At 35.8% G+C, this 18,836-nt stretch overlaps 1 protein-coding gene across 2 annotated transcripts in view; it reads left to right on the top strand.

The window, feature by feature from the left end:
* Positions 1–18,836, top strand: part of LOC108969790 (Down syndrome cell adhesion molecule-like protein Dscam2) — a 50,283-nt gene that overhangs the window by 11,681 nt on the left and 19,766 nt on the right. For both annotated transcript variants that reach the window (XM_018934713.1, XM_018934712.1), the window contains exons 2-8: positions 1,763–2,519; positions 10,965–11,101; positions 15,153–15,274; positions 16,129–16,187; positions 16,299–16,375; positions 17,784–17,973; positions 18,408–18,573. In XM_018934713.1, the coding sequence (XP_018790258.1) occupies positions 2,468–2,519; positions 10,965–11,101; positions 15,153–15,274; positions 16,129–16,187; positions 16,299–16,375; positions 17,784–17,973; positions 18,408–18,573 (803 nt within the window). In that variant the 5' untranslated portion in view covers positions 1,763–2,467. The remainder of the gene's footprint in view (positions 1–1,762; positions 2,520–10,964; positions 11,102–15,152; positions 15,275–16,128; positions 16,188–16,298; positions 16,376–17,783; positions 17,974–18,407; positions 18,574–18,836) is intronic.

The following is an 18,836-nucleotide window of genomic DNA, read 5'->3' as shown; positions in this document are numbered from 1 at the left end:
AACGTGCTATTATATTATAGTATATAAAAAACCTTCGAATTTCCTTAACAATTAGTGTGTGCTTTTTCTTCTAAATGGTCAGACCATATTAATATCAAAAAATTACAACAGGAATACCATAATGATTTTTTTTTTAATTCATTCCACTGACGATATCGGTTTTTGTTTGTAAAGTCTATAAAATATAAGACACGACAACTATTAATTCTTATGTTTGATGACGAAATTGGTTTAAAGTGGTTGGTTGCTATGGTCGTTTTAATGTGTTTATGAACCTTTATCTTTGAAACAGTTTAAAATATGCATCTGATATGTTATGAAGTAGTCAAAATTATTTCAATTTAATTTTTATTTGTATACATAGCAACTCTAATTGCTTGATGACATTTGAAATAATGACATATTATTAAAACCGTTATAAAATTTGTAAATTCGTAGCGGACGCGCATTGTTTATAAAAACGAAAATGAAAATCTACAAATTTTTTCGAAGTTCGAAGATGGGCAAAATCGGCCCACTGCCACGCCCACAAAATGGCGGAAACCGGAAAATCTAAAGTGTCATAACTAAGCCAGAAATAAAGATATTAAAATGAAATTTGGCACAAAGGATCGCATTAGGGAGGGGCATATTTGGACGTAATTTTTTTGGAAAAGTGGGCGTGGCCCCGCCTCCTACTAACTTTTTTGTACATATCTCGAAAACTACTATAGCTGTGTCAACCAAACTGTATAGAGTCGTTTCTTTTAGGCATTTCCATATACAGTTCAAAAATGGAAGAAATCGGAWAATARCCASGCCCACCTCTCATACAAGGGTTATGTTGAAAATCACTAAAAACCGACTAACAAAAAACGTCAGAAACACTAAATTTTACGGAAGAAATGTCAGAAGGAAGCTGCATCCAGGCTTTTTTTTAACCATAAAAACCATATCTCAGAAAGTACTCGGCCGATTTCAATGAAATTCGGTATATAATATTTTCTTAACACCCTGATGACACGTACCAATAATGGGTGAAATCGGTTCACAACCACGCCTGAAATCTCGATTATCACTTTATCATGCGAGAGTATAAAGTGTTCGGTGACACCCGAACTTAGCCCTTCCTTACTTGTTATAAGATCAAGTACGTTTCTGAAGTGTTAGATCCTTAATTTTTGCAAAAATTGTTTTAAAATTTTTTTGTGGAAGCTATGAGTGTTATGAAGATATTTAAATATCAAAATTTCGCATAACTTTGCCAGTCGTCAGGACTGAGGAAACCAACATAATGTAAAATTTTGGATAATAAAATATTATTGACGCTGTTTTTGTATCAGTATATGACAGTAATATTTCTGTATGTACAAAAATGTTTTGGTTTTGCATTTCCTAAGATTCCCCAAAAATGAAAGTTTAAAAAATCTATTTATTGTGACGCAGAGAGTAGTCAAAATGCAAGATTTTGATCCAATAATTTTAAAATGGATGATTTCAAAGATCGTGTAACTAATGATTTTTTTCATTCGTTCCACCTTATAAATGCACGTCAAGACAAGTCAATATAATAACTAATTTTGCCTTTTTCAGTTGAGTTTGACTAACAATATTTTTGGAACACGTTTTAATTACCCAACCCTCTAAAGAGATTATTGTCTAAATGGGCATAAGACATTCTAGATAAATATTTTCTCAAAAACTAATACAGACTTTTATTTACTTAAGCAATCTATTATCATATATGTAGCTTATTTAAAATCAATTTTCTATTTCTTTACAGATTAAAAAGCAACTTCTTGGCTTGGTAAAGAGGTGATCTAAGCAAATGGAAGGAAATATGTTCGTGCACTTACACAATATTTCAAGTTGTATTAGACGTATTAATGAAACATAGCTCATTTGCCATTCACACAACGTACTTATTCTTCATTTTAATATTTATGATTCGCTGGAAAGTTTTCTTTATAATAAGGTGCTAACTTCAAATTCAAGCAATAAAAACCAGCAAGCAATGGAAGAGTTAATAATGCGCTTAAAAATAACATTCTTTTTTAAATCCTTGTAATATGTACAAGAAAACGAAAGTAATGCAAAAATCCGTGTAACATATGTCCCTTCGTAGTTTTGTTCGACGAGCATCCTTAAAGTGAAAATTGGTTAACCAGTTATCTTTGTATGGGTTCATTAGTAAAAACAGAAAGTGATACCAGTTCACTGTATGGTCAAATTACAGTTGTTTAAAAACCAAATCATACAAACATATTTAAGAAAACAATATTTTATAGGTGTTAAAGTGCTGTGATGTGCATGAAAATTATAATTTACAATATGTCAAAAAATAAGTAACTTTACGCCAATAATTGATTTCACAAGACACTAATGGAGATGAGATGGAACCATGTTAAGCGGCACTATGCAGTACATTAACAGAATTACTTAAAAAGATGTATAAAATATGTAATGGAAAGGCGAATTCTTCATAAAAATGGGGTTACATTGCCTTGTTAAGGCTATATTGATCGTATATGCCATTAAAGGTTAGTATCACCTTCATATGCATTAGAGTGTTTTTTTTTTGAACTATCAATTTTTTTCAGTCCCGTCACAAAATTTCCTTGAAAATACCCTAAAAAAATTCCCTGAAAATTTTAGCCTTTAAAATTAACATCAAGAACTGGACCAAGGCCTGTAAAAATTTTCCATAGAAAATACACTACAATCGTGAGTTTTTATCATTAAATTCCTACAGATCAGAGGTATTTTTTGGCATTTATATTTTATTTTCTATAAAAAGGGTCAGCTTTTTAAGTAAGGCTGTGTGCTATTTTCATAGATTTTTTAATACATACGAAATAAAATTTCCTACAAATTTGCCATGTACATTTTTTGCTATAGCTCCTGTCATTTACGAAATATATACAAAAAAATGCGAAAATCTTGGAAAAATCTGGTTTAAAGCCCCGTACTAACTCGCCGGTGTGAGTTACGACTTTGTTGCACTGGGCATTTTTGTAGAGTGAACAATTCTGAGAAATATGCGTCTAAAGTCAAAGCGATGCCATAAAATACCTCTGATCTGTAGGAATTTAAAGATAAAAACTCACGACTGTAGTGTATTTTCTATTAAAAATTTTTACAGACCTTGGTCCAGTTCTTGATATTAATATTAAAGGCTAAAATTTCCAGGGAAATTTCGTGACGAGACGGAAAAAAATTAATAGTTAAAAAAAACATCCTAATATGCATATATATATGTATGTATATAAATTTTAGTGTTTGTTATTTCCTAAGTTGATTTTTTCTTGCCCCCTGAATTTTCAGTTTTAGCCTAAATCATTACTTTTTTATATAGATTTTTAAAGATTGTTTTAATCCTTTTCAAAAAGATTCTATACCCAAAGCAAAAACGTACAAACGTACATTTACTTGAAAGTTATACGCAGTTAAAGTCATACAGCAAGCTGAGCATTCATATACATAAGTGATTTGCATATTCTGTGTTACTCATACGACATGTTGTACTATAATATATGAAAACAGTACATTTGATGAATAACTTTAATATAATGATTTTGGAAAATAACGGGCAGTCTAATATATGTACATAATATATTATATTCAGCAAATGGTTGCGAAAAGTCCGTTTTTCCAACCATTGGCTTGGAAGTGCTTCGTGCCACCTTTATGGGATTCGGCTCAACTGAAAACACCCATGCAGTCGACTGCTGCTTACTTTCGAGCTCATATGCATCAATCCACGATGCATCACTTTTCACGATGCTATAGACGTGTTGCAAAGCACTGCTATTATAGTATTTTTTTAACATTTTAACGATTGTCCAGTGAGAATTTCATGACATTTCATAGATTGGAAGTGAAGTTATTGCGTTTTGTGTGCGAAGATAAGCTTTGAACAAAGAGCCAACATTAAATTTGGTTTTAAAATTGGTAAAACTTTTACTGAAACGTTTCAATTGATGAAACAAGTTTATGATGATGATTGTCTATCTCGTAGCAGAGTGCACTGATGGTTTCAACGTTTTCAAAGTGGTCATGTGGACATAAATGTCGATCAACATATGGGTCAATCAAAATTCATCAAAAATCAGCGGAAATAATCATTGAAATTCATGAAAATGGAGTTGAACATCGCTAAAATATCGATTTATCGCATTTTGATGGAACATTTGGGCTTACGAAAGGTGTGTGCATGGTTTGTTCCGTACAAATTGACTGATGATCAAAAATTGTTCAGAATCCAACATTCGAAGGATGATTATTTGACTAAAAATCACATTTTAACCATAAACCACTCCCCGTATTCACCTGATATGGCACCGTGCGACTTCTTCCTTTTCGGAAAAATGCATCTGCCCACGAAAGGAAAGTGTTATGCAGAGGTAGAGGCCATTCAAAAGGCTTGAACGGGCATAGTGGTGCCCACACCGGCCAACGAGCTAAAACACTCGTTCGACATGCTTTTGGACCGTGCAAAACTCTGTATTGAAGCAGAAGGATACTATTTTGTATATACTAAAGTGATTTTGCAAAAAAACCATTTGTTCAGTTTTTTTTAAAGTCCTGTTTACTTTGGAACGCACCTTGTATGTCGAATATGTGAAAAATAATCGCGTGAAAATGTTGGCGATGTAATCTCATTTTGTCGCTGAGATGAATATTTTTAGTTACTGTAAACAACTCAAAATCGCTGGTATGTCAAAACATTTTGAATATTTATAACATGGAAAATGTTATACTTTACTATAAAGATTGCAACACAGGGCTTGCCAAATCTCGAATTAAACCCACGTATGCATACTATTAAACTTTTTCTGTGTTGCTGGACAAATAATACGACTTTGAGAAAATTGCGTCCCCAACAGAAAACATGTTAAGAGCAATTAGTTCAGTGTATCTAATACATTCTACTCTAGGCCAGCAGAAAGTCACAGTCACACAGGAGTTGATCGTTACCGCCTGCTAAGCTCATAGACTATAGTTAGTAATAATTTTTTTTATACATCCTCTTTTTCAAACTCTTTCAGAAGATAATTTCTACTCCTCGGACTGCCCCATTAACCTTTTCTAACCCCTATTCCTGTGGCTTTAGTCTCCCTCTCCGGTCGCACATTATTGAAGGCAACTTCATAGAAATGCCACTCTAACTTGTCAGGTGCGATAAGTAAGTAGCTTAACATAACTCAGTGTGCCTAGATGAGAACCAACCAGATGCATAAAATCCATTGATTTGCGCCGTAATGAAGTTCAAGGGATTTAAATGACCTGGTTTGAATTTCATGCACAAGTGAGGTGACTTTCGTTCGGAAAGTCTGAGATGTCTGTATATCACTCCCGATATTTCGTCAGTTGATCGATTCTGCGAAAAGTGTCCATACAGGAGTAGCTCTACACTGTTCCTGATCCATTCACTATTATCATTCCTTAAATACCCAGCTAGAAGGACTTTTCGCGAGAATCCGCCTAAAGCACAGAAGCTTTCTGGACTTTCGTTTGCTGAAGTTCCTATAAGGTTTGCAAGCAAAACTAATATCTCTGTGTTCAGAGAAGGAAAATTCATCTAGAACTCTCAATATTGAAATCAAGAGTATAAACTCCCTTTTGGCTAGCGTAACATCAAGGACCTCCACACTGTCAGCAGTCAAGCGTTTTGGTACATATTAAATCAAAAGGTAACTTACCGGTGCGGCTTGAGTTTGTATTCGAGCCAATTTTCAGTCTGGCTCTTCTTTCACAGCTCGATGCTGCAGACGTTTCGTCACGTCCTAATGCTCATCACGTTCAAAAGGGTATAGTCGATGGCCATTCCAAGCTGTAGGTCAATCGCAATGACTTGTGTCGAAAAAGTCCTGAGAATCAACCATTGTTAAATGGTCTCATATTTCATGCTGTGATCATAAACATCACTGGTTATGGTAAATTGTATATAAAAAATTTTACTCGTAATATGTGGTGTGGTATGGGATATATAGTATGTATGTATAATAAATTAAAGTGGCATTAAAATGCGAATTGGTAAGACTGAGCTAGTCTCCTATACGTTCACAGTGACCAGCATGCTTCATTATATTACTCGTATAACTACCGAGCTCTTCCTTTGAAGCATTCAGTTTTGTAAGAATTCACTCTCTTAAACACAACACATACAAACATTTGACATAAAGGTGGCGACGTTTTTAAAACAAACAAACACCAGCAAGAAAACCAACCATCAGAATCATTAGGCTGTTGGTAGAATATGGGAAGGCAAGTTCAACAACACACCCTAGAAAAGCGAATAACCTTTAACGTTGGATTGCAGGTTTGTTATTATAAACAGAATGCTCATGCCTACGGTATTCAAAATAATAGCCGGTTGTGATAATGATGTGTTGCTGTTGATAAAGATGTTGCGCCAATGCAGTAGAGTTGCGGATTAGGAAATGGCTGTAAGAAAAACATTTAGTTTAAGAGGGATGTTTTCAACAGTGTAAAAGTTTCTTTTCCTCTTTCTGTTTATATGGCAACGAAAGCAGTAGCTTCAAATGAATACAAAAGTACACATATGTATATGTAAATATGTATTTAATGCTCTTTTAAGATTGTGGGAATTAATTAATTCCATACTAGAGTTTTATTTTTTTAAGACTTTATTATGAATACAATTGACTTTCTGAACTACCAATTATATTAATTAAAAACGTAAAACTATAAATTTAAACCTAAAAAGTAATTTTTATTAGAAATAAGATAGTTTGATTTTTCAAAGAGTGCTGCCGCATTGCAAGAATTATTGTTCCGTTTCCATTAACGAAAGACCGTTTCATAGATATTATATTCGTTGTTCCAATGAAATATCATCATTGAAATTCATGGGAATGGAATTGAGCATCTCTAACACATCGATTTATCGCATTTTGCATGGTTTGTTCCACACAAATTGTGTGAGAACCAAAAATTACTTCACCTAACACTACTATCACTGTGCGACTTTTTCCTATTCGGAAAAATGCATTTGCCCATAAAAGGAAAGTGTTATGCAGACGTAGAGGCCATACCGTGTTAACTCGAGCATTAGATACTGCGGAATATAAAAGTATTTCGCATTAATTCTATGGTCGTACTCGTCGCACAATGTACACATTTGCATTCTACCTTGCCCACTTTTTTGACGAAAGGTCACAGAGATAAATGTTCTGTGATGTCTTTATACTGAGGTTCCTCTAAATTACATTAATTGTTTAAATATTTTTGAATATATGAAGTTATTTCCATAATGGTCTAGCTCCATATGCCACCTTTGTTGATAGTATTAATAATAAAGTTGTTTTGAGTGGGATTTTTACATACTATACGTATTAAGTAAAATATTGTAACTGATTTCTCGTTAAATCGCCTACCTTGTAACTCATTAGAGAGTTCGATCACTGGATTTCTTCTTCTATACTGGCGTAGACACCGCGATTATAGTCTCTTCTTTTCGCTACGCGGCGCCAATTGGATATTCCAAGCGAATAAGTTGGTCCTTCCAACGGAGTGGAGGTCTTCCTTTTCCTTTGCTTCCCCCGGCGGGTACTGCATCGAATACTTTCAGAGCTGGAGTGTTTTCGTCCATTCGGATAACGTGATCTAGTCAGCGTAGCCGTTGTCTTTTAATTCGCTGAACTATGTCAATGTTGTCATATATCTCATACAGCTCATCGTTCCATCGAATGCGATATTCGCTGTTGACAACGCACAAAGGACCATATAGCAGGACGGGAATTATGAGTGATTTATAAAGTTTGGTTTTTGTTCGTTGAGAGAGGACTTTACTTCTCAATTGTCTATATACAGGTAGTAAAGAGCTTGAAATGCCGTACCACAGTTCTCTTATACCGAGTTGTTGACGAGTGCTCTCAGGGAGTAGGAGTGCAAATCGAGTAGAAAATCGTTCGGCTGTCTGTTGTAATTGCAGCTTCTCAAACTTTCTTGTGTTTGTTCACGTATATTTTTTGCTGCACAGAGGCTGGTGCGAATCTTGGCTGCAACATGATAGTGGTCCGCGTTGATCTTAACTCCTCGGAGGGTACGCACATCTAAAACACTGGAGATGTGTCTTCCGTCTATCACAACATGATCGATCCGGTTTTTGTTTTTTGATCCGTAGACAGCCAGGTAGCTTGATGAACTTTCTTATGTTGGAATCTAGTATTACAGATAAGCATATTTCGGGCAACGGCGAAGTCTATCAGCCTTAACCTATTTGGGGATGTTTCATCGTGGAGACTGAATTTACCGACCGTAGTGCCAAAGATACCTTCTTTGCCTACCCTGACGATAAAGTCGCCAAGCACGATTTTGATATCGTGGCGGATTTATAACTCTCAATATTATGACAATCATTATGCGAACTTACAACTTCTTACTTTAAACTGCGCGCGTCGGAGGATTTGGAGAATTATATCTTTTTTTAGATTGATGGTACTGTCAGTCACATTTATGCCAAATTTCATGTCAAAATATTCATTAGTGTTTGAGATACGAGTCGTTTTATGAGCTGTTAAAAGTGAGTTTTTCGTTTTTGCGATGTCGAAATTTGTTGAGCAAAGAATTTACATTAAATTTTGTTTACGGAATCAATTTTCTGTTGCGGATACGTTGAGGATGGTGCAGAAAGCCTTTGGTTATGAGGCTATGTCTAAAAAAAATGTTTACAAGTGGTATAGTGAGTTCCAAGCCGGCCATGAAGGTCATATTGACTGTTTTCTTCGATTATAGTGGTGTTGTGCATTATGAATTCCTTCCTACCGGTCAAACAGTCAACAAGGAATATTATTTGAACGTTTGTGTAACGCTATCCGTCTAAAAAGGCCGGAATTGTGGAAAGGCAATTCTTGGTTTTTACACCACGATAATGCACCATCCCATACTGTCCTTGTAATTCGTGATCATTTCGCCAAAAACTCAACCCATATCGTTCCGCAACCACCGTATTCACCGTGCGAGTTCTGGCTGTTCACCAAGCTCAAAAGATCGCTCTGAGGACATCGTTATACGATATTCAAGCCGCAGCGAAGACGGAACTGAAGGCCATCCCGGAAAGTGACTACAGCCAGTGTTTCGAAGATTGGAAACTCCGTTGGCAGAAGTGCATTGCATCGAGAGGGGATTACTTTGAAGGGGATGAAATTGATTTGGAAAGGGGAAAAATACAATTCAAGTAAAGATATGAGGTAATGGATGAAACATGGCTTCATCAATTAATTTCGAAGTCCAATTGACAGTCCTCCGAGTGGATTGCACGTAATGAACCCGCTTCAAAGCAATGAAAAAGCAACAGTCGGCTGGCGAGGTTATGGCCTCTGTATTTTGGGATGCGCATGAAAGAATTTTTAAAAGCGAATACTAAAAAACATAATTGGACCGTTTGAAGGACGAAATCGCTGAAAACGGCCACATTTGAAGAAAATGATTGTGCTGCTTCACTAATGTAATTTATCGAAATGGGCTTCGAATTACATCTGCATCGATCGTGTTCTACAGATTTGTCCTCCGCGACTATTTTCTTTTCTCAGATCTGAAAATAATGCTCGCTTTGAAGAAATTTTCGTCTAATAAAGACGCAAAGGACAATCGTATTATCAAAATGGTATCGAACTGATGGAGGGTCGCTATCATCAGCGTATTATCCTAGAAGGGAACTATTTTGAATAGAAAAACGAAATTTACCAAGAAAAAATATAGTAGGACTTACTGACGAGAACTTTTTAATTGACCTATTATACTGCGAACTTATTTGCATTTAAATGCATCAGACTATTCGCAAATTTATATGACATTGTTTTACACACCTCCCCAATCGCACTTACCTGTATACATGTATATAGTTTTTTTTTATTGAAACGTAATAAAGTTTTGGTTTTATATTTCATTCAATTTACAACTAGTGAAAATGTAAACTAACAAGCAATATTTTTCTCAATTTATATAGTACAAGATAAAAGCTCTATTAAAAAGTTTTTTTTTAACATAATAACATAATAACATAATAACATTTGAATAACAACATTAGAACGTCATGAAACGTTGTTCTTTTTAGTCTGCGTCTGCTATTTCTCGTCTCTCCTAGTTTTCGAGCTTCAGGGTTTACATGATTTTGTAACCTTGTGGCATGTTCCGATGCCGTTTAGCGAATGACTTCCCATGATACATGTAAGCAGCATATTTCTTTCAGAAGTCGAGTTATTTTTAAAGAACGTTCGTCTCATGAAAAGTTATCGATTATATTACCTATTTAAGCTCTGATATAATTGAATGTGTTCTTAGAAAAATATCCGTGTTGTGTCTTAATTAAATTAAAATGATATCGAAAAAATTGTGATTACCGAATTAGTTATACAAAAGGGTGTTGTTTTTAGATATGAGATATCAAGAACGCATATATTTAATTTTATGGGCAACTAATATAAAGATTATGGATTGCCGTTATGTTTTAAAACTATTCGGAGATATCTCAATTTTTACTCAAGATACAGCTTGCCAGGGCGGATCCTCGGTTGAGCTACAAGTTATACGTTACTTCCTTAATAAGTAACACTCCGCAAAGAAAAATACTTGGCTCCCCAAATCCAAATCCCAATCCTCTACTCTGGATCCTCCCTGTACCTGCAGGTTAAGTTTTAAACTAAACAAACCAATTCGATGTGTACGTTTACGTTACGAACCATTTTTTCAAAAAATATAATATAACACATTTCCAACTTCTTGTTTCTGAAATTATGATTTCTGTATCTTATCGGTTTTAGATCTAGATGCATTTAAACATTTCTTCCTTTGTTTTTTCCATTATTGAATCAATAAATATTCTTTAATTCTTGCAAATGTTTAATTAAAGTTGTGCGTTCTGCGTCTAATTCTGATGAAAATTATTAAAATATGTTCAGAGATTTATAACAGACTTTAGAAATTTGAATTAAAGTATATTTTACTTTATTTTTCTGCAGCTGATTTTAGCTTAATTGCAAATGGGCTAGACTTGCAAGGACCGATATTTCTACATGAACCACTGCATCGCATTGAGTTTTCAAATAATACAGGCGGCTTAATAGAATGCTCTGGACATGGAAGCCCTCCACCAGAGGTAAGAATTGATCCAAGCTATGGTTTTTAAATGACAAATGAATTTCTGTTGATTGGAGGTCAAGTTAAATAATGTGTACTATATATGAGGTGTGTTCAAAAAGTATCGCGAGTTTTGTGTTTTTTCAAAACTTATTTATTTATTCATGAATATCTAATCAAAGTAATTCCCATGAGATATTATACACTTGTGCCAACGGTTTTTCCAATCTTCGAAGCACTTCAAAAAATCATTTTTTTATCTTCTTCAGCTCCTCCTTCGATGCCGTCTTTATCTCGTCAAGAGAAGCGTAACGTCGTCCTTTCGTGTGAACCTCCAGTTTAGGGAACAAGAAAAAGTCACAGGGGGCCAGATCTGTGGAATACGTTGGCTGCTGCATCATTAGTGTGTTGTTTTTGGCCAAAAAKTCGCRCACAAGCAACGATGTGTGAGCAGGGGCGTTATCGTGGTGCAAAAGCTAATTTTTGTCACATCTTCTCGGCCTTCTGTTAACATTTTGTACCACCCATAAACGTTGCTTCGGTCCAAGGTAGCTTCTACGTATACCACAGTCAACATTCGGAATGCATCCGCGCACTTAATTTCGTTTTTCACACAAAATTTGATACATGTTCTTTGATCCATTTTTTTGAATAAGTAAAAATCGAAGACGATCCAAAACCCGTGCAAGCAAAGCAGCTGTCAACAATTAAATGAACATTCAAAATGGCCGAGCTCGTCGGCATAAGTGAGAGACATGAGTACCAACATAACGCCACAAAAAATTCAAAATTAGAATATACGTAACCAGCGAAAATTCAAAATTCGCGATATTTTTTGAACACACCTCGTACATATGTATGAATAAATATTTTGAATGATGAAAACCAAAAGTTATTTTGATAAATTTTGTTTCATCAGATTTGTAATACCCTTTACAAATAATATAGTGGTTATGTATATGCTAAAATGGTCCGTTCTGAACAATTTCAATGATTCGGGGAATTGTACACGTCAAATTTTGTGAAGGACGTCAAATACGAAAGTTTTCTACACAAGAGCTGGATTTTGGTCGTTCAGTTTGTACGGCAGCCATGAGCTTCTTGGAGAGAAAGAAGCGGAACGGCAGATGGACATGGCAAAATAGACTCAGCTCCTTGTTATTGTTGTAACAGTAGAATTCTGACGAGTTGATAGTCCTTGGCCGGATAAAAATCCGCTCCGTTCCGATTACGTAGACCCGACTGTCGTGGGAACGACTCAGCTGGTAATATTGTGCCCAAAAAATAAGGTGACATTGTATTTATTTTGAAAATTCTTTATTTATTCTTCCAAATCAATTTCATCCCCTTCAAAGTAATCGTAATCCCCTCCCGATGCAATGCACTTATGCCAACGGAATTTCCAGTCTTCGAAACACTGGTCGTAGTCACTTTCCGGGATGGCCTTCAGTTTCGTCTTCGCCGCGGCTTGAATGTCGTATAAAAACGGTGTCCCCGGACCGGTCTTTTGGGATTGGTGAACAGGCAGATGTCGCACTGCGCCAGATCAGATGAATACGGTGGTTGTGGAACGATATGGGTTGAGTTTTTGGCGAAATGGTCATTTAATGCAAATTCTTTGCTCAAAAAATTTCGACATCGCAAAAATGGAAAAACTCACTTTTAGCAGCTCACAAAACGACACGTATCTCAAACACTAATGAATATTTTGACATGAAATTTGACATAAATGTAACTGACAGTACTACCAACCTAAAAAAAAAATAATATAACACCTTCATTGAAGCATGATTTATCTATTGTAAAGGGAAAAAGTATTGTACACTTTAAAATGGATTTCATATCAATTTTGGGGAATTTACAATTTCATAATACACACTCATTTTCTATTTTTGATTATTAATAGTATTTAGTGTTCGATTTGCGGTTTGTGTCGATAGTGTGACACCATAGTTGAGTTGTAACTGCACACTTGTATAATTTTATGTAAACCATTTTCCTAAGCGTATGTATTTTACGACTATCCTCTAATTTCCTAAATTAGAAAGATTTTTTGCTCTCAGCCCTCCCATTCATATAATTTTATGCTGCAATTTGCAGTTAATATGGATTGCTCTGATTGTATTGTTGGGAAACTAGTTTTGCATTGAGTTATTTCTATTTTCATATTAAATGTGATCACATGGTGATTAATTCCAGGACTGCCTATTTCAGGCAATGTGTCTATGAATTTAAGAGAATTATTCCTGTGTCTGCAGATCGCTACGGAATCTGGAAGCATTAACTATGGAATTTCTGGTTCCATGTTACAGAACCGACATTTTGAATGATAGGCTTTACAAATATTGATTAGGACCTTCTTGAGCGTGTATAAGTTGCTCATAACAGCTGGAACCCATGTCAATAAAAGTTCTGGTCCAATCATTACTAGCTACACTTCCGTGCCGACGCACCCAGATAAGGTGGTCACAGACTGAATTATTAACGATTTAATATCGTAAAACGATATAGCTTTGAGGGCGGCTTGACTATTTCTTAGTATGACAATATGACATTCATTGCTTTAGTTGCTCCTAGAGGTTTATATCTGGAGTCGCAATATTCGACCATTCAGCCATGGATGTTACCCATTGCTTTGTGAAATTGTTTGCATTGAAATAACTTTATCTCCACCATACTCATTTGTTGTTATATGCAGCATGGTATGTTTTGCAATTTGATTGTTCACAATAGGCGTGGTGTAAGTTTCAAATGGATTTCCCGTGCTGCCGATGGCGAGGTGCTCAGCCAATACAAAGTTTGCATTTCGAGAGTAATTCGTAACTATGGACCTTCCAGACATGTTATATGTACATCGCTCTAATGATTCCTTGCTTACATCTTTAGGGTTTTCCTGCCAGTCATTTGAATATCAAGAGTGCTTTCGTGGATTCAACCAAGGCTATTCTACATGCTTGTTCTTCTGATGAAAGGGAGAACGGTTGACATTTAATTCAACTTTACTCCATCGTTTCCAGAGGTATTTGTTTTGTTACCCTTCCCTGAGACGATCTGTCAAAGCATCTTTAAGGTCTAAGAAGGACGTGATATACATCTCTCCGATATCTATCGAGCTTTAGAGACCCCAATATTATTCCACTATTCGGGTTGTATTCCCGTACGCAATGCTGTCTTTCATCACCTTGACAAAGCAAGGCAATAGGATATCCCCTCCCTTTTGTAGATGCCGTCTGCACATGGAGCCATGTCCTATCTGAAAGAAGCATGTGTGCACTTAATCTAGACAGCAGTGAGAGAAATTCTTATACTTATCTTATAGTCCGGTTCACTTAGCTTTGTTGAAAACTTAACTGACAGTTTTTTGAACCATAATATACTGTTTTGTCGCTCTCCCGAACCACAAATCGCTCCACCAGTGAATTCTACCTGTTCCTCTTAACTTATACTTTACAGTATCCCTAAAAATATTTCAGTTTGGGATATGAGTTGGCGGATCACGACCTAAATAACTTCGTCAAGGACATTTTCTCAAATGCTGACACCCTTCAACAAGTTCCTATCTAAATTAATATGAATAATTTAAAATGAGCCTCACTACTCTCTCTGATCACTAATCCGAACAGCGGTTATTGCATAAGATAGTTCTTTTTGCGACGTCAGAGCGGCCCAATGCGCATACTCTCCAGGAGTTCCTGTGTGGAGGGTAGTACTCTGCTTTCAACAGCAGCCGAATCAGCCACCTTTTTACCTGAAACATTGGATTTTTTGGTTTACAGTGACTTGTGACAATAGAATTGAACCTGTAGTTCAGAAAGAATCGCTCTCCTTTTTTTGTTCAGTGTTGAGCCTCTTTCCGGAGTACTCTATGCTGTTATCTAACATTTATCAGACGAAGATATTAATACGTATTTTCGACCATTAATATGCCCCACCATGAAATCGAATGGTTTGTGTGTTCCGTGCCATTTAAAATAGGCATATTTTGGGTCAAAACTTTTTCTTTAAAATGTTTTATAGACAGTTTATCCCGCATTAATTAATAACACTATATAACGCATTCATATTTTTAGGTGGAATGGACTCCAATACCTCCCCAACAGGACATGGTCTTCACACTCTCCAATGGTAGCCTAATGTTTTATCCGTTTTCAGCAGAAAAGTATAGACATGAAGTACATGCTACAGTTTACAGGTAGGCGTTGTATACATATAAACAATTATGAGATGGTACTGTAAGAGAATTTTCATATTCGCGCAAGATGTGAAACAAGAGTAATTTTGTTTAAATTGAAATGCATTAAGCCGCAATTTGTTTAGTAAATTAAACTAAGAAACACGGAAGCGGAAAAATAATGGGTAAAAAGGTAATGAAAGTAGCAATCTGAAGGGTTAAGCATTAAAGATTCAATACTAAGGCATATTCCGTTAGCAAATTAATAATCTACGGCTTTTCACATCCTAAAAAATGGTAGATTAGGACAAGCACACAGGAGCCACACCATTTCGCTCCCGACTGTAAGGCGGACTCCTACAGGCAAGAATGATGCCGAAAACAGAACACTAAGGAAGATGACACATCACCGAGAACGTACAAAAAATGAGTTGGTGCAAGTTCTTTCTCGTTCTCTGGTTGTATGTTCTCTGTGCAGTGAATAAGTGCAAGGATAGCAAGCAGAGAAAAGGGACAACGGGTCATGAAAGCTTTATTAACACGACATTTACAATTGTGCTAAAAGGATTGTTTATGAATATGTTTATTATACTATACTAGTTGGGAATTTACTTAATTTTTTTCTATTTAATTTAAAAGAATATTTGCGAAAATAGCTTAAGAGAAAAGTTTCTCGTGAAAATCGAATTAGCACGGAAAATTCATGTAATAACACACTTCGTGTCTAATTAATTCTTTATAGTTTCCTTATTGCTTGATACAAGTATTTTGTCTTATGTTTCCTCTTCTTAAAAAAAGTTTCAAAACGTAAAATTGTAGTGCTGGTCAAATAAGATTCTTACCTGATTCCTTTATTTTACTTTTAATATTTATAAATGTAAATTAAGAAATCTTGTTGGTACGATACTGAGCAGGGAGGTGCACGTACGTGGGGGTAAATATACTTTAACCTAAAAATATCATATATAGATAGTTAATTTCTTTTCCTTCGTTTATGTACGTACATACATACTGATTTCTGCATTTTGATTTTTATTTCACAAAGTTGTCAACCAAAAATATACAGTGCAAGTTCATGATGAATATGTGATGTCTGGCAACACGGCTGTTTTAAAGTGCCAGGTGAGTATAATAAAACCAACTTCATCCTCGCAGATATGTCAAATTGAATTTAAGTCTACGTTGCACTCAATACTACTTACTGTACTTATTGTAGTTAAGTCAATACTTTAGACCTGTGACTGAAATTCAATGTCCTACTATGCATATACGAGGGCTGCTCTATATATTTCTGGCCTAATAATGAAAATAGGAACATTTATCAACGAAAAGGTTTTTATCGTTTTTCAAAATATTCTGCATCAAGATTTATACACTTTTGCATGCGCTCAAACCAATTCTCGAAGCACTTTTTCCACTCCGATTGAGACACCTGCAAAACATGGTTTTTGAACGCTTCAACAGCATCTTCTGGCGACGAAAATCGTTGACCACGCGTTATTTTCTTGATGTGTGGGAATAAAAAGAAGTCATTGGGTGCCAAGTCAGGGCTGTACGGCGGATGACCCATCAATTCGACGTTTTGGCCGGTCAAAAAGGCGCTGGTTTGAGCCGACGTGTGAGAGCTCGCATTGTCATGGTGCACAATGATTCGTCTTCTCTTGTTCGTTTTTCGAATTTCTCCGAAGACTTCAGGCAAACAAATGGTGGTGTACCACTCAGAATTGACTGTCCTGCGTTGCTGAAGCGGAACAGTCGTCACATGACCAGTTTTGCCGAAGAAACAGGCGACCACTTGCTTCGAAGTGCTTCTTCCAACTTTCGTTGGATTTGGCTCGTCTTGGAAGACCCACACAGTCGATTGCTGTTTTGTTTCGTACTCATACGCATAGATCCATGATTTGTCACTTGTGGCGATCTTATAAACGTCTTTTGATTGTCAAATTGTGCGGGATCCAACGAGAACAAACCTTTTTTACGGCCAGATGTTCATGCAATATCGAATGTATGCTAGTGGGAGAAATGCATAGGCATGCCTCTATCTGAAGGTATGTTACATGACGGTCTTGCATTATCAGTTCACGTACGGCATCAATGTTTTCTGGCACAAGGGCTGTTTTTGGACGACCTTCACGGAATTCGCCTTTGAGCGAGCGTCGGCCACGTTTGAATTCGTTGTACCAGTTTTTTACAGTGCTATAGGATGGTGCTTCATAGCCAGATTTTAGTTCATCGATGCACTTTTGTCGTGATAATCCACGTCGAAAGTTGTGAAAAATGATCGCACGAAAATATTCACGAGTTAATTCCATTTTTTGGTCGAGATGAATTTTTTAATTCCCTGTAAATAAAACAATTCACTATTAAATGACAAAACGTTCTGAGTGATGTTATGCTAAAAAATGTCAAACTTTCCTATGGAAATGTCAGATTGCACCTAGTGTTGCCTAGGCCAGAAATATATATAGCAGCCTCCGTATTAGTACAGTACATAGTTCGAAAATTATTAATATTTCTTCAACTTTTGCAGGTGCCCAGCTACATGTCTGAGTTTGTTATGGTGACAGCTTGGGTTCAAGACACTGGCATGCATCTCTATCCCAACACGGACATTGGCGGAAAATATACAGTGTTATCAAATGGCGAACTCTATATAAATAACGCGGGGACAAATGACGCATTTAAGAGTTACACCTGCCGCACTGTGAATCGACTTACAGGTAAACATCATAATGATGTATGTAGGTGGTGTGACATGACAGAGAATTCAAATAGTCAGTATGTTAAACAAGATACTCAGATGTAGACTATAGAAAACGATAAAATATGAAGCCAATATTTTCATTTACGTTTTAGTTATCTTTTGTAAAGTTAAATATGCTGAGAGGATTCAGATATAAAATCTACTGGCAACGCTGTACGAAAAATAGAAAAGCAAAATGTGCTGCCCGCGCAAAATAAAATATATTTAATTATGTAATATGGTATACCTATGCAGGTGATCTATGTATGTTACCGGTAGGGCTGCGAAGAGATAGTTCATTAATTTTTTAATATGTTTAGGTAAAAAAAATAATTGATGTGACTCGCAATATAAAAACTTATTCATGTGTGCTTGCTTACTTCATTAATAGCTTATTATATTTAATTCCAGGTGAAATTCAAATATCTACATATCCCGGACGCATCATTGTCACAGAACCAAAAGGTATGGTGCAACCGCGTATAAACGTCGAAAAGCACTCACTTCGACATGTTATGCTTAATGGACAAACAACACTGCCTTGTATCGCTCAAGGTCATCCTGTGCCAACTTATCGGTATGTATGCATTAATACATATATACTCCTTATGTAGTTAAAGTATTAAGTAATGCAATGAATGCACCTCAAACTTAGTGCAGCCTCATCAACTAATGGTTTTTATAACAGTAGTTGAGTCACTGTTTATAGTAAAGGCTACAAAATTCAGTATTTTGTAATCAATACGTCGAATTTGGAACATGAAACAGAAATAAAACTATTACGCAGAATTTATTAGTGATTAATTATTTCCCTAAGTTGATTTTTTTTTTTTTTTTGCA

Source organism: Bactrocera latifrons, unplaced genomic scaffold (genome assembly GCF_001853355.1).
Source record: "Bactrocera latifrons isolate USDA-ARS-PBARC rearing strain unplaced genomic scaffold, ASM185335v1 scaffold_265, whole genome shotgun sequence".
NCBI classification, from domain to species: Eukaryota; Metazoa; Arthropoda; class Insecta; order Diptera; family Tephritidae; genus Bactrocera; species Bactrocera latifrons.
The sequence above is the reverse complement of the archived record's forward strand: the minus strand, read 5'-3'. Positions and strand labels throughout refer to the sequence as shown.